This window comes from Staurois parvus, unplaced genomic scaffold (assembly GCF_062004578.1).
Source record: "Staurois parvus isolate SC_StPar_1 unplaced genomic scaffold, SC_StPar_1.0 ptg000092l, whole genome shotgun sequence".
Lineage (NCBI taxonomy): Eukaryota > Metazoa > Chordata > Amphibia > Anura > Ranidae > Staurois > Staurois parvus.
The window spans coordinates 1,453,876-1,475,828 of NW_028317888.1; the positions used below are offsets into that span (position 1 = coordinate 1,453,876).

Sequence of the window (21,953 nt, forward strand, 5' to 3'; positions counted from 1 at the left end):
GGGGGATTGGAATATCTGTGTCTTTGTTTCATAAGATTCAAATAGGAAGAAAGAGAGAAAACTGTCATTTGTAGTAAATGTCCTGAACACAATGGACACGTCCTCCACTCACTCTGATGGGAATACATTAGACCTTGTTTTCTCCCATCTTTGCACTCCCTACAACCTCACAAACACCCCCTTTCCTTTCTCTGATCACAATCTCATCACCTTCACAGTCTCCTCGTCTTCAAACACCTATCCCTTCAAGCAGCCAACAATTACCCGCAGAAACCTTCACAACTTGAACCCGGCTCCTTTCCACTCTGCAACTGACCTCCTCTATGACAGAATCTCTCCCCTGTCCTGCCCTGACCTGGCCACTGCTGTCTATAACAGTTCACTGTCATCCACATTAGACTCACTTGTTCCTCTAACAACAGGAAGCATCCGGCCCCGACCATTACATCCGTGGCAGACTGACCACACCGGACATCTTAAACAACATAGTCATGCGCTGGAGTGATTGTGGCATAAAACCAAATCCCAGCAAGCATTCACCCGATGTAAATCTGCTTTCTTCACATACAATTCCTCCCTCCATGCTGCCAAACAAGACGACTTTGTCACTCTCATTAATACCTTGTCATCCAGTCCTCATTGTCTCTTCTCTACTTTTAACTCTCTACTTTCTCCACCTCCACCCAGCACCTCACTCACTGCTCATGAGATTACAAATCATTTCAAAAACAAGATTGATGCAATTCATAGGGGCATCTCCACTGCACAGACATCCATTCCACTTAGCATTCCTTATACTAAACCTCCCTCAACACTTTCCTCTTCTGACCTCGCTACTACCGAAGAGGTCACTAAGGTTTTCTCAGAAGCCCGTCTCACTACCTGCCCCCTGGATCCTGTCCCCTCACAACTACTACAGTCACCCTCTTCTTCCATCCTATGCTCCCTCACTCACATCTTCAATCTTTCCCTCTCTAAAGGTGGCTTCCCCTCCCATCTAAAGCATGCCCATATCCACTCTCATCCACTGTACATCTGTACCGGGTGGGACACGCCAGGTATAGATGTACAGAAACCTCACAGAGCACCCCCCACAGCTCCTCCTCCCAATGTCCTTCCAACCAGAGTCAGAGAATCCTATGACATCACACTGACCTCACAGCTCCTCCTCCCAATGTCCCTCCATCCAGAGTCAGAGAATCCTATGACATCACACTGACCTCACAGCTCCTCCTCCCAATGTCCTTTCAACCAGAGTCAGTATCCTATGACATCACACTGATCTCAGCTCCTCCTCCCAATGTCCCTCCATCCAGATTCAGAGAACCCTATGACATCACACTGATCTCACAGCTTCTACTCCTTCCAATATCCCTCCATCCAGAGTCAGAGTATACTATGACATCACACTGACCTCACAGTTCCTCCTCCCAATGTCCCTCCATCCAGAGTCAGAGGATCTTATGACATCACACTGACCTCACAGCTCCTTCTCCCAATGTCCCTCCATCCAGCTCTTTTTTCTTTTTTCAGTGCTCTTAGGATGTGGGCGGACCCTTTACATCCTCACAACCAAAGCAGAACTGTTGATCCTTCATTTTATGTAATGATGTCAGAATTCCTTATACCTCAGCCTGAAGTGGAGCTTTACTAAAACATAGACCTGAATGGAGAGGTGAGGAGGATTCTGGGAATATCATTTGATGTGACTATTTGTGTTCAGATGTAGAGTTTTCCTCCTGTGAAGTCTGGAGATCATATGACATCACATTGCCTCCACCTCCCTCCCTGATAGAAGAGAGAAAGAAGAAGAAGATTCTAGAAGTCACCAGAGAGATCACTGAGCTGCTGACAGGAGAGGTGAGCGGTGCCGGGAATTCTGGGACATTCTCCAGTAACAGACAAGGGATGTGTCTGGATGGTGACTGTATCATTGTGTGTGTCAGGTTCCTATAAGGTGTCAGGGTGTCACTGTCTATTTCTCCATGGAGGAGTGGGAGTATTTAGAAGGACACAAGGATCTCTACAAGGACGTCATGATGGACAATCAGCCGCCCCTCACATCACCGGGTAAGAGGAGACTTTATTGTAAAGGAGAGAGCAGTATGGAGGATCCACCTAGATCCCCCATCATCTGATAAACACATAGAAACAATGGATTCAGTCAGTGTGTGTGTTTCCTACAGATGGATCCAGTCATGGGAACCCACCAGAGAGATGTCCCCGTCCTCTGTATTCCCGGGATTCCACACAGGAAGGTCACACCATCCCTCACCATCATCAGGTAGATGAGGACAATTATTGGTAGTTGTGATTTATACACAGCATGTTTGTTACAATGAATGTTTTATTATATCTTTCAGAGTGGAATCCTCGGGGATGAGAATATTGATGTTAAAGAAGAGTATAAAGAGGAGGGTGAGGAGTATGGAGTGATGGAGGAGTTTTCAGAAGGACACAAGGATATGATGGAGCCACCTAATACCAGGAACCCACCAGAGAGATGTCCCCGTCCTCTGTATTCCTGGGATTCCACACAGGAAGGTCACACCATCCCTCACTATCATCAGGTAGATGAGGAACAATCACTGATAGTATGATTAGGATCTGTACATTAGAAAACAATTTAAAAAGCGAGCGCTATCCAGTCAGCAGCTAAGCACTCAAGGTAACCAACATAAACCTTACAATAGAATAAATAATTATATTATTATAAAAAAAAAAAATTTTAGAACAAAAAATGGACATCAGAAGGATTTGGCAAAAGATCCGATGAGTAACGAATGTACTAAGACTGAAATCACATATGATATGAATATAACAGTATTGTAAGAATAATACACAAGAATTAAAATATTTATGCTAAAAGCACACATTAAAAAATGTTCAAATGAAATTAACTATTATCGATAAAACAATTAACATCTAACTCAATATTGAGTCCTGCCGGGTGCAGGGTACCTAACTCGTAAATTTGTTTGGTCTCCAGTTGGGATACTGCCCGAGTCTTATATGTCCCTCTCCAGTGCGGGATGATAGTATCTATCCCTATAAACATAAGTGAGGAGGGATCTCTCTTCTGATATCACCTATAATGTAAGGAGAGGGAATGCTCCTTATATCCTTTTTTAATTTTATAAATGTGCTCCTGCAGACGGTCCCTCAACCTTCTCGTGGTACGACCCACATACTGTTTGGAGCATTCTAATAGATAGACTACATATTTCCTATTACAGCCGATGAATTTGTCTATATTATATGTCTTATTAGTTTGATTAGAAAGATATCTGGTTATTATTTTCTTTCTAGTATCATTAGGATCTGTACATTATATGCATTGTTACCATTGATGGCATTTTTATTATATATTCAGAGTGGAAACCTGAGAGATCCTAAAGTTGAGGTTAAAGAAGAGATAAAAGAGGAGGAGGATGAGGATGGGGTGATGGAGGAGTCAGAGCTTCTAAAAGAACACAAAGATCTGTACCAGGACACCATGGTGGAGTCATCCAGCTACAGGAACCCACCAGAGAGATGTCCCCGTCCTCTGTATTCCCGGGATTCCACACAGGAAGGTCACACCATCCCTCACCATCATCAGGTAGATGATGACAATTATTGGTAGCTGTGATTTATACACAGCATGTTTGTTACAATGAATGTTTTATTATATCTTTCAGAGTGGAATCCTCGGGGATGATAATATTGATGTTAAAGAAGAGTATAAAGAGGAGGATGAGGAGTATGGAGTGATGGAGGAGTTTTCAGAAGGACACAAGGATATGATGGAGCCACCTAATACCAGGAACCCACCAGAGAGATGTCCCCGTCCTCTGTATTCCCGGGATTCCACACAGGAAGGTCACACCATCCCTCACCATTACAAGGTTGGTGGGATGGAGCATCTAGAACATGAACTTGTGGAGACAATGTGTGGATTTTGTGTGTGATGTCACAATCATAAATCTTATATTTTACAGAAGATATTTCCTCTCATTTCCTTGATTTAGAGTGGAGATCCAATCGATATAGAATTTGAGGGTAAAGCAGAAGAAGAAGAGGCGTATGTGAGGGATGATCAGCAGTCTATGGAGGAGGATGGAATAACGGGGACATTTATAGAGGAGGACACTCCTACAGAGATCAGCACAGGTGGGTCATGAACACTAAATCCATTCCTCCACCCATACTGCTCACTGATTGGTCCAGAGTAGGGCGGGGACTGGGTGATATCAGCCTGTAATCCCCTGGTCACTTTCCTGAGTTGTGTTCCCCGTCCTGTATTCCTGGATTTCTCTCGGATAATCTTCCTTCTCTGTGCTGCAGACACAATTTATGTATCTAGACTGGATTTATGGAGGTTCTGGGGTTCAGCTGGCAGCAAAATGTTTTTCAGCACAGGCAATACTAGACCTAGGCACCTGTGGTGTGTGTCTTGGGTGTTCTTCCCCATGCCTAGATCTAGTAAGATCTCTGACAGAACATTTCTCCCAGGATTCCTTGCTCTGTGGTCTGCTGGCTGTGCCGGGTGGAGGGATATGTCTGTATAGTCTCAGACCCAAGTCACTGAGTGCAGTCTCAGGAGATGGGAGGCAGCGGTGTGGGATCTCTGCAACTTGTCTACAGTAAACATTTAAGCTTCCATTCATTAATGAATACCGATATTATGAGTCCTGACCCTTCCAATGTGTTATTTAAATTGTACATTACATACTCCTGACCCCTGCACTATATACTCTATATTGTACATTACATACTCCTGACTTCTGCTCTCCCCCTCCCCCCACTGCTATATACAGTGAGGAACAGAAGTATTTGAACCCCCTGCGATTTTGCAAGTTCTCCCACTTCTCCATCATGGAGGGGTCTAACATTCACATTGTAGGTGTATTCCTACTCTGAGAGACAGAATTAAAAAAAAAAAATTCAGGAAATCACATTGTATGATTTGTAAAGAATGTATTTGTCTTGCACTGCTGAACAGAAGTATTTGAACCCCTGAGAAGATCCGTGTTAATATTTGGTACAGAAGCCTTTGTTTGCAATTACAGAGGTCAGACGTTTCCTGTAGTTCCTGACCAGGTTTGCACTGCAACAGGGATTTTGGCCGACTCCTCCACACAGATCTCCTCTAGATCTGTCAGGTTTCGGGGCTGTCACTGAGCAGCATAGAGTTTCAGCTCCCTCCAGAGATGTTCTATTGGATTTAGGTCTGGAGACTGGCTAGGCCACTCCAGAACCTTGATATGCTTCTTACGGAGCCACTCCTTGGTTCTCCTGGCTGTGTGCTTCGGGTCGTTGTCATGTTGGAAGACCCAGCCACGACCCATCTTCAATGCTCTGACTGAGGGAAGGAGGTTGTTGCTCAAAATCTCACAATAAATGGCCCCATTCATCCTCTCCTTAATACAGTGCAGTCGTGTCCCCTTCACAGAAAAGCACCCCCAAAGCATGATGTTACCACCCCCATACTTCACAGTAGGGATGGTGTTCTTGGGATTAAACTCATCCTTCTTTTTCCTCCAAACACGATGAGTGAAGTTTAGACCAAAAAGTTCTACTTTGGTCTCATCTGACCACATGACTTTCTCCCATGCCTCCTCTGGATCATCCAGATGGTCATTGGCAAACTTCAGACGGGCCTGGACATGTGATGACTGGAGCAGGGGAACCTTCAGACGGGCCTGGACATGTGATGACTTGGGCAGGGGAACCTTCAGACGGGCCTGGACATGTGATGACTTGGGCAGGGGAACCCTCCGTGCAATGCATGATTGGAAACCATGACGGCGTAGTGTTCTACCGACAGTGACCTTTGAAACTGTGGTCCCAGCTCTCTTCATGTCATTGACCAGCTCCTCCCTTGTAGTTCTGGGCTGATTCCTCACCTTTCTTATCATCGGTGATACCCCACGAGGTGACATCTTGCATGGAGCCCCAGTCCGAGGGAGACTGACAGTCGTCTTTAGCCTCTTCCATTTTCTAACAATTGCTCCAACAGTTGATCTATTTTCACCAAGCTGCTTGGCAATTACCCCGTAGCCCTTTCCAGCCTTGTGGAGGTCCACAATTTTGTCTCTGGTGTCTTTTGATAGCTCTTTGGTCTTGCCCATGGTAGTAGTTGGCATCTGACTGGCTGTGGGGTGGACAGGTGTCTTTAAAGAGCTCAGACAGGTGCTACTAAGTTAGATTAATGAGTGGAGTAGAGGTGAACTTTTTAAAGGCGCAGTAACAGGTCTTTGAGAGCCAAAATTCTTGCTGTTTCTTATGTGTTCAAATACTTCTGTTCAGCCGTGCGAGACAAATACATTCTTTACAAATCATACAATGTGATCTCCTGAATTTTTTTTTTAACTCTGTCTCTCAGAGTGGGAATGCACCTACAATGTGAATGTCAGACCCTCCATGATTTCTAAGTGGGAAAACTTGCAAAATCGCAGGGGGTTCAAATACTTCTGTTCCTCACTGTATACACATAATATGGATTCTCTTTTGTTCCCCCCATTTCCTCCCAGCTGGACATTTTATATTGGATGATGTGATTGGAGCACAGACTTTTACATGGTGATAATAATGTGATAACATCCTCCAACTTTGGACCCTTAAACAGAAAGTGATAATGAGGGAGGAGTCAATACCCCAATGATGGTGGTCTTCAGGATCAGTCCAGTCTTCATCTTGGTTGTTCTCCCCCCCATCCTCACTCTCTGACCTCTGGTGGGGCTCAGCCCCGCTGTTCTTCACGACTAAATCATGGACTAAATAAGGAAGTGCAGTACTTCTTGTGTTGGGAAGATGGCGATGAGTGATAGAGGGGGTGGGGACCCTCGTCCTATAATCCCCTCATCACTGTCCCTCCTATAAAAGACAGTTCTGGTTGTTTCCTCACTCTCTGACTAAGGTCCATGAATAAAGAAATGACCTGGTAGGAGATCAGAGGAGCCATTTCCTAGTTCCCTTGAGGGTGGAATTGTAAGCTCCTCAGAGACCAAGCTGCCTGATGTGGGCGGAGTCCTGGTTTGGGGGAACCAATCAGCTCCTGTCTAGTAATCCTCTGTCTTTGTATTTTAGTCCATGGCCGGGAGATGAGGAAAACCTCCGAGGATTGTCTCACTTTGTCTCCAGACTGGAAAGTAGAAGATGAGGACATCACACAGTATAGTCCAGGAGAAAACCCGGCTCCTTCCAATGTCCATCCGGCACCACCCAGTGTAGATGGACCATCGGATTCCTCGTATCCTGAGGAACCTCAGACTGTGCGGGACCCGGCCAGCCTTCCAACAGAGAAGAGGTTCTCCTGTACTGAGTGCGGGAAGGGTTTCCATTATAAATACAATCTTAATATGCATAAAAGATCTCACACAGGAGAGAAGCCGTATTCCTGTCCTGAGTGCGGGAAATGTTTTGTACAAAAATTTGAACTTGTCAGACATGAAAGGTCCCACACGGGGGAAAAGCCGTATTCCTGTCTTGAGTGTGGAAAATGTTTTTCAGAAAGGTCCAGTCTTTACACACATCAGAGACTGCATACGGGTGAAAAGCCATATTGCTGTTCTGAGTGCGGAAAATGTTTTTCACAAAAGTGCAATCTTTATACGCATCAGAAATCTCACACAAGGGACAAGCCGTATTCCTGTCCTGAGTGCGGGAAATGTTTTTCACTAAATGCCAATCTTTACAGACATCAGAGATGTCACACAGGAGAGAAACCTTATTCATGTCCTGAGTGCGGGGAATGCTTTTCACGGAAGTCTCATCTTGACGCACATCAGAGCTCTCACACGGGGGAAAAGCCACTTTCTTGTTCTGAGTGTGGTAAATGTTTTGTATACAAATCAGGACTTGTTATACATCAGAGATCTCACACGGGGGAGAAGCCGTATTCCTGTCCTGAATGCGGGAAATGTTTTACAGTGAAGTCTCATCTTTCCAGACATCAGAGATCTCACACAGGGAGAAGCCACTTTTCTGTCCTGTATGAGGGAAATGTTCCTCACTGAAGTCCTGTCTTCCTGTACATCAGGAGTCCCACACAACTCTGGAGGTATATTAGTGCCTTGAGTGCGGGAAATGTCTTCTAGATGAATGTTGCTGGACATCCCAGCTCTCATGTGGGGAAGAAGCACACCCTGATATACACCTCAGATATACTCCATGGCTGATCTTCATCATGGAAGAAACAGTCCATAAGGAGATCAGAGGTCCCCAAAGACATGGATGAAGTGTGGGACCGGGTTGGCCATTGATATCAGGAGAAGAATATAAATGGAGTGTGAAATGTTCTGTAATGATGGAAAATATTCCCCCGGCTCAGCAAATCTCCTAATGACATCGGTGTTTTAGCCCCATTCACAGAGAAGGAATGGACAGGAGATAAAATCTCTCATACAGACAGAATGGCCATGTGACTTTATAAAGAGGAACGCCAGAAAATCACATCAATCAAATCTTCCAATGTGTTCTGTGCAATCTGCGTATAAATGGGGGGAGGGGCAGACCCGGGGGCATCCAGCGAGAACACAGAGGGGGGCTGGCTTACCATGGTAGGTGAGAAGCATCATAGACCCAAGCACCAGCATGTCCATCGGCCGCCATAAACAAGGGAGCTGGCCCAGCACAGAACTCCTGGGAAGACTTACCTGACACCACTTTTCATCCAGCCAGTGATGGTCCTGCCGCCATTTGTTTTATTATTGGTGTATACTCTGATCAGCAGGAATCATTTCTCCTGAAGAAGTGAGCGCTGCACCACGAAACGCGTGGAGATGGATGACGCTGCTGGATCCTCCTTATGGTGCTCAGAATTCTGTCCCACGGTGATTGTTGTCCAGGAATTGTCCATTGATGGACTTTGTGAGAGATTTCATGGCCTTGTACACCTGCTGGGAGGGTTTTATGATTTCTACGCTGATTGGGAAGAAAGCATTGGAAGATCTTTATTGATATGTTTTTCTGGAGTTCCTCTTTATAAAGTCCCATGAGTTCCATTGTGTCTGTATGAGAGATTTCATCTAGGGTAAGGACTGACCTACACCCCATCCATGCACACTTACCTCTCCGGATCTGCTACGGAATGGACATGCACTTTCACCAGGTGAATGGTTCTACACATTCTATGAATAGACCCCCAAATGTCAGGAGACGTTTCTATAAAGACGGGAAGTATGGAGCAGAGAAATGAAGAGACCTCCCAGCAATGTTATTGTAATGTACACCAATAATAATGACTCCGCCCCCACATTCCAGACAAGGGATCTTCCTGACCAATCAGATTTCTTCCTTTACTATTTCCTGATTTTTTTTTTTTGCAATCCTGTTGAAAGTGAAATTATAATAAAAATGTATTGAATGAAAAACAAAATGGTGTGTGTATGCAATGATGACAAAGCTGTGTATCCAGAAACGGCTGGTCGGTGACACTTCCATATACAGCCCAATGAAGTGACAAGGAAGCCCTAGAACCCTTTGGAGGAACCCTGGCTGAGAAAGGCTGGACTAGGCAGTCACATATCTCTGCCCCCCTTGCAGGGTTCCCAACCCTCCGTGAGTTTTATTACTGACACAACATGAAATAGAATAGAATGGATAGATAATGTGGACATTGTAGTCAATGGAAGGTGATGAAGGGACGGGCAGAATCAAGCTCCTTGATAGTAGAGGCAGACCCGATCAGTCCTCATGGGGGTCACATACATGTATAATAGACCCTTGTGGTGTCATGGAGGGCAATCCTCAGGTATCCTCATATGTAGATGATAGTCACTGAGATATCAGATAAAGCCACACGCTGCTATCTCACACTTGGCACAAAGACAGCCAGTAGATGGATGTAAAGAGATGACGGAACGGGGCACTTGTAGAGTCAAAGGAGGCAGCGGTCACCATTCACTTTCAGCACAGGAGAGTCCCTCAATCCTCAGTGAGGTCATATACATACATGGCAGACCCATATAGATCCCATAGGGGGTAATCCACGTAGTCATCCACGGATAATTGTGGTAATAGCAGTGTTGGCAGTATATGGATGGCGGGTTATAATGACAGGATAGATAGTGCAGTAGGCAGTGGGTGAGCAGAAATATGAGACTGATAGAGCCCTGTGTGCCAGCGATAGGAACAAGGACATCAGACAGGTGGAGCTCAGCCAAGCAATTTCCATGAATGGGGACTCCCGCAGTGTATTAGTGCCTTAGTCCAAAAAACAGAGTCCGCTCACCCATCCAAGTGCTGTTTGCTAATGCATTGTCCTCCCGCTGCATAGTGGAAGTGTAGAGGCACGCCGTGTAATCATCTGTGGATGAGGAGGTCTGCAAAGAGGTCTAGTGTGTCCAGAGCAATGCGGCCAGGTGGTGAGGCTGTGTGGAGAGGCCTGGATGCCGGGGATGCGGGCGTCATGATGTTGTGATGTCAACGTGTTTCATCCACTGAGTCATGTGAGCATCTTCAGCCCACAGCACACCGGACACACTAGACCTCTTTGCAGACCTAATTATCCACAGATGACTACACGGCGTGCCTCTACACTTCCACTATGCAGCGGGAAGACAATGTATTAGTAAACAGCACTTGGATGGGAAGCAGAAGGAGCCAAGAGAAGATAGAGAGCAGTAGGAACCTTGAGAGGATGGGGAGCAGGAGGAACCTAGAGAGGAAGGGGAGGTGAAGAAGCCTAGAAAGGATGGAGAGGTGAAGAAGCCTAGAGAGGATGAGGAGGAGAAGGAGCCTAGAGAGGGAAGGGAGCTTAGAGAGGATGGGGAGGGGATGGAGCCTAGAGAGGATGGGGAAGGGATGGAGCCAAGAGAGGATGGGGAGGGGAAGGAGCCTAGAGAGGATGGGGAGGAGAAGGAGCCTAGAGAGGATGGGGAGGAGAAGGAGCCTATAGAGAATGGGGGGGAGAAGGAGCCTAGAGAGGATGGGAGGAGAAGGAGCCTAGAGAGGATGGGAGGGGGGTAGAAACCTAAGGAGAATTGGAGAGAAGGGTGGAAAAGGAAGGGAAGGAAAGTATAGAGGATGGGGAAGAAGCCTAGAAAGGATGGGGAGGGGAAGAAGCCTAGAAAGGATGGGAAGGGGAAGGAGCCTAACGAGGATGAGGAGTGAAAGAAGCCTAGCCTCCCCAGCGGTATTCCTGAGTGTAGCTCGGGGTAAAATTTCAGTATCAAGAGAGGTAACCCTGAGCTACACTGCGGCTTACCATGTGGTGTTGTTCAGGGAGTCGCTGCAGCGCTTACCTTGTCCTTCGCTCCCGCGATGTGTCCCCTTCAGCATCCCCGGCCATCTCCTCCTGCCGATGCCGGCTTCTGTGTTCCTGTCACTGTGACGTCAGGACGTACGGGTGCCGGAACCGGCGGCAAATTAAAAAAAATGTCATTTTTTTGCAAACAAATATTACATAGTAAAACATTCCTGTAACAAACCATTTCACATACATTTTGTCCCGAGTGCTTTGTCCGGCGCCCTGCCTGCATTTTTACTGTTCTTTCTGCCTGGAAACAGAAACGTCCATGGCGTCCAAAAAGCGTCCCTTTATGTCAAAAGCGGCTTTAGACCGGCTAGAGAACAGCGATAGTAAATCAGAACCACTTGCAGAATTGAGTGATAATGATTCGTGGGGGAAATTCCTCATCAGACACTGAAAACGATTCTGCGACTTTGCTCAGCGATGTGCGAACTTGGCGCTATATTTCCAATATCAGTGTTTTTGGTTTGATTATATTATTGAATTACATTTATTATTATTATTATATTATTATTTTTTAGGAGTATTTATTAAATTATAATTTATGATTTCGTGTTTCAAGTTTTATCCTCCCCGGGATGTTTACTAGACTCTTGTTCAGACAGATTTCAGTGAGTTATTCCTAAAAATTACCCTCTACAATAAAAAAACTACATATTTCCATGCAAAATAATGGTACCGCTTTCAGCACCAAAAATCTGAAATAATCAGACCGCCAGGGAGGTTAGAGAGGATGGGGAGGAGAAGGAGTCTAGATAAGATGAGGAGAGGAAGGAACCTAGAAAGGATTGGGAGGGAATGGAGCCTAGAGAGGATGGGGAGGGGAAGGAGCCTAGAGAGGATGGGGAGGGGAAGGAGCCTAGAGAGGATGGGGAGGGGAAAGAGCCTAGAGAGGATGGGGAGGGAATGGAGCCTAGAGAGAATGGGGAGGGGAAGGAGCCTATAGAAGATGGGGAGGGGAAGGAGTCTAGAAAGGATTGGGAGGGAATGGAACCTAGGGGGAATGGGAGCCTAGAGAGGATGGGGAGGGGAAGGAACCTAGAGAGGATGAGGAGGGGAAGAAGCCTAGAGAGGATGGGGAGGGGAAGGAGCCTAGAGAGGATGGGGAGGGGAAGGAACCTAGAGAGGATGAGGAGGAGAAGAAGCCTAGAGAGGATGGGGAGGGGAAGGAGCCTAGAGAGGATGGGGAGGGGAAGGAACCTAGAGAGGATGGGGAGGGGAAGGAACCTAGAGAGGATGGGAAAGAGGACGGAGCCTAGCGAGGATCAGTAGGGGAAGGAGCCTAGAAAGGAAGAAGCCTAGAGAGGATGGGAAGGAGCCTAAAGAGGATAGTGAGAAGGAGCATAGAGAGGATGGGAAGGAGGAGCCTATAGAGGATGGGAAGGAGAAGCCTAGACAGCATGGAGAGGGGAATGAGCCTAATGAGGATGAGGAGTGGAAGAAACCTAGAGAGGATGGGGAGGGGAAGGAGCCAAGAGAGGATGGGGAGGGGAAGGAGCCAAGAGAGGATGGGGAGGGGAAAAAGCCTAGAGAGGATGGGGAGGGGAAGGAGCCTAGAGAGGATGGGGAGGGGAAGAAGCCTAGAGAGGATGGGGAGGGGAAAAAGCCTAGAGAGGATGGGGAGGGGAAGGAGCCTAGAGAAGATGGGGAGGGGAAGGAGCCTAGAGAGGATGGGGAGGGGAAGGAGCCTAGAGAGGACGGGGAGGGGAAGGAGCCTAGAGAGGATGGGGAGGGGAAGGAGCCTAGAGAGGATGGAGAGTGAAGGGAACTTAGAGAAATTGTAGGCAATTGAGCTTAGAGAGTTTGGGGAGGGAAAGGATGGGGTGGGGAAGGACCATGGAGAGGATGGGAGCAGAATACATTTGAGTAGGTTTCTGGCACTACAGACTCCATGCAGTCATCTCTGCCATTCAGCACTTGCCATTGTCCTCACTGTGTTCATTTTCTACAAACACCAACCCATAGGTGCCCCCCTCCCAGGAATACAGAACACATTTTCTCAGATGATCCCAGTATTGGACCCATTTAGTATGCTGGACATGAAAGTATTCTGCATCCAACCTTCTGGAAAAGACAAACATATTCCCCCCCCATCCCTTCACTGGGTTGTTTTACAGAAGAACTAAAGGCATTGATTTTCTGGAGAGTGGAGAGGGATGAGACCTCCTGTTGGCTTTTATTGCTGCCTCGGCCTCCTTTAGGGAGATTCAGCCTCTCTATTTGTCCTGTTTACAATTATTACCGAAAGTAATATAAAATCCTGAGATTTGGGGTGTCACCAGAACAGGATCAGGAAAAGAGGACTCCCTATGACACCATTGTATGTAGGGGGCGCTCTGCAACTAGATTTTACACCATTGTATATAGGGGCAGCTTTCAAAATATATTATTACACACTGTACAGTATTCTCTCTCCGCCCTCTACATTGTAACCCCCCCGGGACACCCCCCATGTGTACATCTGGAGGGCATCTTTCCAGAATCATTACAATGATAAACAAACACCCCCTCGATTAATATGACACATGTACTGGTGGTCCAATCAGCCAATCAGAACCCTGCAGACCCCAGCAGTGCACACCCCCAGATTTATATGACACGTCTACTGGTGGTCCAATCAGAACCCTCCAGGCCCCAGCAGTGCACACCCCCAGATTAATACGACACATGTACTGGTGGTCCAATCAGAACCCTCCAGGCCCCAGCAGTGCACACCCCAGATTATTACAACACGTGTACTGGTGGTCCAATCAGAACCCTCCAGGCCCCAGCAGTGCACACCCCCAGATTAATATAACACATGTACTGATGGTCCAATCAGAACCCTCCAGGCCCCAGCAGTGCACACCCCCGGATTAATACAACACGTGTACTGGTGGTCCAATCAGAACCCTCCAGGCCCCAGCAGTGCCCCCAGCCCTGAATTCTCTCCAATGGAACTCTCCAGTGAAATCTCCTCTCATCAATTACTAGCCGGATTCCCTCTATTACCTCCTGTATGTACAAAACTCCCCCAAATCTCTCCCCTCCTCACCATCCACTAGAAATTGGAGGAATTGTTTCTTCTTCCTGAAATCCAGACCTAGAGAGGAATAGAAAAGAACCAACAAACCCCACAAAGTCTTTTTATAGAGATTTATTCCATCAAATCCAAACTATTCTACACATATTTATTCCATGGAATATGAAGAGATTTTTCTATCAATAATCCCATCAAATCTGCGTGTTTATTGGACTTTATTCCCAGCAATAATCAATCAGGAATCCATGGCAGCAATCATCAGATCAATAGGAATGTTTCCAATATCCAGTGATCACGGTTTGATCCTCCAACATAACCAGTGCACAGAATGATAAATCTATCCCATGAAATGGATCTTATTGATTGGTTGATGTCATTGATTGATCTATTGATTCCCTTCTATGATAGAATAGATTGATTTCTCCATGTATTGATCATCCTCTCCATATATCTCTTCACCTTGTCTAACATCATACAAATCCTGAATGCTATAAATCTCAGTCCTGTCCATGAATTGTATGTGACTCGGGTCTTTATAATACCATATACTGGACTGTTACTTCATTCCCTATTTTTATATCATCTTCTTACACCTGTCCTGATGAAGTGACACTTTGAAGCCATGAAATGCGTTGATGGTGTATTTTACATTCACTTGTCCAGTAAACTCCGACCTTCTGAAGAAAACATTTCAGAGTTTCCTCCTTTACTATGGGCTCCTCTGCTGACCTCACCCTCATTTTTTCTTGGGGTGAAAGTTCTCCACCGGGATCCAAATCCTGCTTAGTATATGATGATCCGGAATTCCCCGAAAATTACCAAAACTTTATTCTCCAGGGCCTCTGCTAATAGATGTTTGGGGGTTTATCTCATCTTCAGGCCTAAAATCTGCATTTCCCATGTGTGCAAAATAATGAGGAAACAGCTCTGGCAGTGAGAGGGTCAATGTGGGCTAGATGGGATCACTCTGCTGGGGTCACACTGTACACATTAGAGCGCCCCCTAGCTGCAGCCTGGTAATAACATTGCTGGGAGGTCTATTCACTGCTACATACTTCCCACCTTTATAGAAACATATAAATTGTTAGCACTTCCTCCTAGCAGAACTGGGGTTGTTGGTTTGAATCCCAACCACTGCCATACCTGCCTGAAGTTTGCATGTTCTCCCTGTGCCTGCGTGATCTTTCCCCAGACTGGACCAGCTGAGTGACGGTCAGACGTTCTATAAATAGAGCCCTTGGTGGTCAGACGTCCAGAAACTATATCCCCTCTGACACGTTTCGTGTAATGCACATCATCATAGGGTGCTGGGCTTACAGTCAGGGGCGTCTATTAGCTCCTATTTATATTTGATCCCCGGTGATCCTGACAGTCCCTCTGATTTCCTATTAAAACTGACCACACTAGGCATGAGAGCTCAGCGTGGTCAGTTCTCTAACTGCTGGGAGCTCAGTCTGCTCTCCTCCAATCATCAGACTTGTCCTGACATCCCCCTCCCTGCACAGCCATTCACTAGGAAGATCAGTGAACTGAAGACAAGTGATCACATGAACAATAGTAAGCAAGATGTCACTTCCTGATATCATTGTTTACAACTAGTGAAATCTGTGAATGATCACCGAGGTCACATGGTACAGGGCTATTCCCAACAGACTTGTACCATGTGACAAGCTGTGACCAATCACAGCTCTCACAGTATTTCTCAATGGCTGCAAGAATGCAGCCAGAGAGAAGGTGAAATTATTGCTGTTACAGCCTTTATGGGTGTAAAAAAACCCATAAATAATAATATAAAAAAAAAATAAAAATGTAAAAAATTTTTTTGAAAAATTATAATTTTTGGTTATAAACTAATTTGTTTTTTTTTTACTAAAAAGATATCTGAATACATTTTGGCCGATTTATGAAGAAAGATTATTTATTTGCAAAATTTTATAAGAAAAACATTTTATTTTCCAAATTTTTGGACATTTTAATTTATATAGCAAAAAATAAAAATTCCAGCGTTGAATAAATACCACCAAAATAAAGTTTTATCTGTCTCAGAGTGCGGGAGTACGACCTCAGGGTGTGGGAGTGTGACCTCAGAGTGCGGGAGTGTGACCTCAGGGTGCGGGAGTGTGATCTCAGAGTGCGGGAGTGTGACCTCAGGGTGCGGGAGTGTGATCTCAGAGTGTGGGAGTGTGACCTCAGAGTGTGACCTCAGGGTGCGGGAGTATGACCTCAGAGTGCGGGAGTATGACCTCAGGGTGCGGGAGTATGACCTCAGAGTGCGGGAGTATGACCTCAGAGTGTGGGAGTGTGACCTCAGAGTGTGACCTCAGGGTGCGGGAGTATGACCTCAGAGTGCGGGAGTATGACCTCCGAGTGTGGGAGTATGACCTCAGAGTGTGACCTCAGGGTGTGGGAGTATGACATCAGAGTGCGGGAGTGTGACCTCAGAGTGCGGGAGTGTGACCTCAGGGTGCGGGAGTGTGACCTCAGAGTGCGGGAGTGTGACCTCAGAGTGCGGGAGTGTGACCTCAGGGTGCGGGAGCGTGACCTTAGGGTGCGGGAGCGTGACCTCAGAGTGCGGGAGTGTGACCTCAGCGATTAGTATGGGGGCGTGTCTGATGAAGGAAACCAAGGGCTGTATTTATAGAACATTCATTGGACCAATGAGACAATCATTCCTCCAGCTGTGACAACATCCTGCTGTATGTTAAGTAACACAGTGATTTCCTATGATCTCCAGCTCCATCTAGTGGCCACAATGAGGTGATTTTTCTGAAATATCTCCATCAGTAAAATTAGCCCAATATGATGTTATGGCCACTAGATGGAGCCAATGATCATAAGAAATAAAATACACCCAAAACTCCTCCCTGCTGGAGAATGCCGGTCACATCCATCCAACATTGTTCTCCATAGACCTCCAAGTGTTTGTGAAATCTCCCACCACAAAATGTACTCAGCCAATCACAGGGCAGGACTCCATTTTTATTCTTCTGCTGATATCAATAGCCAACCTGGTCCCACACTTCATCCATGTCTTTGGGGACCTCTGATCTCCTTATGAACTGTTTCTTCCATGATGAAGATCAGCCATGGAGTATATCTGAGGTGTATATCAGGGTGTGCTTCTTCCTCACATGAGAGCTGGGATGTCCAGCAACATTCATCTAGAAGACATTTCCCGCACTCAAGGCACTAATAAACCTCCATGGTTGTGTGGGACCCCTGATGTACAGGAAGACAGGACTTCAGTGAGGAACATTTCCCTCACTCAGGACAGGAAAGTGGCTTCTCCCCCATGTGAGATCTCTGATGTTTGTAAAGATTGGACTTTTCTGAAAAACTTTTCCCACACTCTGGACGGGAATACAGCTTTTCCCTTTTGGGAGATCTTTGATGCTTGACAAGATCTGCCTGATTTACAAAACATTTCCAGCACTCAGAACAGAAAAGTGACGTTTTCCCTGTGTGCAATCTCTGATGTGTGTAAAGATAGGACTTCTGTGAAAAAAATTTCCCGCACTCAGGACAGGAATACGGCTTCTCCCCCGTGTGCAGTCTCTGATGTGTGTGAAGACTGGACTTTTGTGAAAAACAATTCCCGCACTCAAGACAGGAATACGGCTTCTCCCCTGTGTGAGATCTCTGATGGCTGTAAAGACTTGACTTCTCTGAAAAAAATTTCCTGCACTCAGGACAAGAATACGGCTTCTCCCCTGTGTGAGATCTCTGATGTTTGTGAAGATGAGACATCTGTGAAAAACATTTCCCACACTCAGGACAAGAATACGGCTTCTCCCCCGTATGAGATCTCTGATGTTTGTGCACACTGGACTTCTGTGAAAAACATTTCCCGCAATCAGGACAAGAATATGGTTTTTCCCCCGTGTGAGATCTCTGATGCTTGTGCAGACTGGACTTCTCTGAAAAACATTTCCCGCACTCAGAACAGGAATACGGCTTCTCTCCTGTGTGAAATTTCTGGTGTCTGTAAAGATAGGACTTCAATGAAAAACATTTCCCGCACTCAGAACAAGAATACGGCTTCTCCCCCATGTGAGATGTCTGATGCCTCGAAAGATGGGACTTCAGTGAAAAACATTTCCCGCACTCAGGACAGGAAAATGGCTTCTCCCCCGTGTGAGACATCTGATGTTTGTGCAGACTGGACTTCTGTGAAAAACATTTCCCACACTCAGGACAAGAATACGGCTTCTCCCCTGTGTGAGATCTCTGATGTTTGTGCAGACTGGACTTTTGTGAAAAACATTTCCCACACTCAGGACAAGAATACGGCTTCTCCCCTGTGTGACATGTCTGATGCCTGGAAAGATGAGACTTCACTGAAAAACATTTCCCGCACTCAGGACAGGAAAATGGCTTCTCCCCCTTGAGAGATTTCTGATGTTTGTGCAGACTGGACTTTTGTGAAAAACATTTCCCACACTCAGGACAAGAATACGGCTTCTCCCCTGTGTGACATGTCTGATGCCTGGAAAGATGAGACTTCACTGAAAAACATTTCCCGCACTCAGGACAGGAAAATGGCTTCTCCCCCTTGAGAGATTTCTGATGTTTGTGCAGACTGGACTTCTCTGGAAAACATTTTCCGCACTCAGGATAGGAATATGGCTTCTCCCCTGTGTGAGATCTCTGATGTCTGTAAAGACTGGACTTCACTGAAAAACATTTCCCACACTCAGGACAGGAATATGGCTTCTCTCCTGTGTGAGATCTTATATGCATATTAAGACGGTATTCATGATGGAAACATTTCCCGCACTCCAGACAGGAGAACTTTTTCCCTGTTGTAACGCTGACCTGGACCCGCGCAGTCTGAGGTTCCTCAGGATACGAGGAATCCGATGGTCCATCTACACTGTGTGGTGCCGGATGGACATTGGAGGGAGCCGGGTTTTCTCCTGGACTATACTGTGTGATGTCCTCATCTTCTACTTTCCAGTCTGGAGACAAAGTGAGACAATCCTCGGAGGTTTTCCTCATCTCCCGGCCATGGACTAAAATACAAAGACAAAGAGGATTACTAGACAGGAGCTGATTGGTTCAAATCCCCCCAAATGTCAGGACGGTACAAATACCCCCAAATGTCAGGACAGATCCCTCCAAATGTCAGGACGGTACAAATACCCCCAAATGTCAGGACGGTACAGATATCCCCCAAATGTCAGGACAGTACAAATACCCCCAAATGTCAGAACAGGACAGATCCCTCCAAATGTCAGGATGGTACAAATACCCCCAAATGTCAGGACGGTACAATTCCCCCTGTAAGGAAAAATGTCTTATTAACTGGCATCCATTGTGTTTAATGCCTCCATTGTAGATGTGGGAACAAGTTAGTTTGGTGTTTATATGTCACTTGTGACAACTGTTTGTTTCATGAATTCAGTTCCCATTCTGTAGATGGAACTGCCTTATATGGTGGTCTTCAGTCATTTGTGGTCGTTATATTTCTTGATAAGATTGCAATATATCGTTGGTCATTACAATACATCGTTGGTCATTAAAATATTTTATTGGTCATTACAATATATCGTTGGTCATTATAATGTATCGTTGGTCATTAAAATATTTTATTGGTCATTACAATATATCGTCGGTCATTACAATACATCGTTGGTCATTACAATATATCATTGGTCATTACAATATTTCGTTGGTCATTACAATATTTCATTGGTCATTACAATATATTATTGGTCATTACAATATTTCGTTGGTCATTCTGCATTTGTAAAACCTGCTCGCACGCATTAAACGTTCAGAGATTTAGTTTGCACACTTCGGTGTCCAGAGTTTTATTCCTCCTGAGATCAGAGGGCAGAAATTACCGAAGACATTTAAAGGGCTACAGACATAGGTTGAATCCTTGCAATCTGGTGTCAGAAGTCGGGATTAAAGGCGAGGCTGGTCAGGTAAACTGAGCTATTTTGTCTTAGTTTTGCCGGATCAAATCCCCTTTAAAGACCCCGGGACAGCAGCCAAAGTTTCCATGTGAGATTGTTGGATCTCACGGAGAGTCCTTGAGGTGGGTCCTCAAAGGAAATTCAGAGGTTTTGGAAGCCTCTGGGGAAAAATTGCCTCTGCAGATGTATTGTGAATTCACAGGAGTCCTCGGCTATTTCTGCCATTTTAGAAGTAGAAGTGCCTATTTGCTGTGTGTTATGGAACTGCTATGTAGTATTTGTGTTTCTTCAGAATAGGTTTATTACAAGGATTTGTACTTTTAGGGGTTAAACTCCTGAACTGTGGAGAAGGCTTTGCTGACATGACAACCTCTCCGCTTCAGGGAATAAGTACTGATATTGTAATCATTTATTGCTTTGTCTAACAGCTGTTTTGCTTCCACTATGGGAAAGATCCAAAGTAAGGGATCTCTGCCAAAAATTCCAAGGCTTCCGCATAAAGTGTTAAGTGATATTGCTGAGAAAAAGAAAGAAAGACAAGAGAATCCGGAATTGTCTAGGCTAACTTGTAAAGAATATGTGATCAGAGTATCACCATGGGATGATTACTATGTGGTTCCTTTCACAGACAATATTGCAGAATGGTCCCTGGATATGAAAAGCAGTGGTCCCTTTCCTAGAGATGGGTCTAATGATAAGATTCATATGGACATGATAAGGGGACTGTGTTTAGGAGAGAAGACATCTTTTTCTTGGTTTTCAACTTGCCCGAGCTGGGACTATAAATACATGAAATCTGCGGGTGTTCACTGGCTCAGAATGACTGGTTACGCTCCGGAGCCAAGGAATTTTAATCTCCACTCTTTAACCCCCAGCATCTGCCCCGCCAACTTCTACACAAGTATATCCAGCATTACCAAAGACAGAGGATGAGGATTTCCTCAAATCTTTGAGAACAGATAGACCAATACAGCCTCCCATAGAACAAGCAGTGGAGATACAGAGTCCGGATAGTACAGTCTGGGAGGAGGAGGGAGGGGCTGTAGGAGGAAGAGAGGAAGGAGACAGATCAGATGGCGGTCCAGAGGAAGAGAGGAAGGAGACAGATCAGATGGCGGTCCCGAGGAAGAGAGGAAGGAGACAGATCAGATGGAAGTCCCGAGGAAGAGGAAGGAGACAGATCAGATGGCAGTCCCGAGGAAGAGAGGAAGGAGACAGATCAGATGACAGTCCCTAGGAAGAGAGGAAGGAGACAGATCAGATGACAGTCCCGAGGAAGGGAGGAAGGAGACAGATCAGATGGCAGTCCGAGGAAGAGGAAGGAGACAGATCAGATGGCAGTCCTGAGGAAGAGAGGAAGGAGACAGATCAGATGACAGTCCTGAGGAAGAGGAAGGAGACAGATCAGATGGCAGTCCCGAGGAAGAGAGGAAGGAAACAGATCAGATGGCAGTCCCGAGGAAGGAAACAGATCAGATGGCAGTCCCGAGGAAGGAAACAGATCAGATGGCAGTCCCGAGGAAGGAGACAGATCAGATGGCAGTCCTGAGGAAGAGAGGAAGGAAACAGATCAGATGGCAGTCCCGAGGAAGGAGACAGATCAGATGGCAGTCCCGAGGAAGAGAGGAAGGAGACAGATCAGATGGAAGACCCGAGGAAGAGAGGAAGGAGACAGATCAGATGGCAATCATTGTGACAGGTGCGCCTGGGTCCTAGTGCCTGCCTGCCTGTATGCCTTGTCGGGATCCTGCACATGCGCAGATTCATGTGCTGC

General features: G+C 45.9%; 1 protein-coding gene across 1 annotated transcript in view; it reads right to left on the reverse strand.

Moving 5' to 3' along the window:
* Positions 1–17,439: 17,439 nt before the first annotated feature.
* Positions 17,440–21,953, reverse strand: part of LOC149468109 (uncharacterized) — a 146,953-nt gene continuing 142,439 nt past the window's right edge. The window contains exon 3 of the mRNA XM_089670675.1: positions 17,440–19,313. Within this exon, the coding sequence (XP_089526801.1) occupies positions 17,520–19,313 (1,794 nt within the window). The 3' untranslated portion in view covers positions 17,440–17,519. The remainder of the gene's footprint in view (positions 19,314–21,953) is intronic.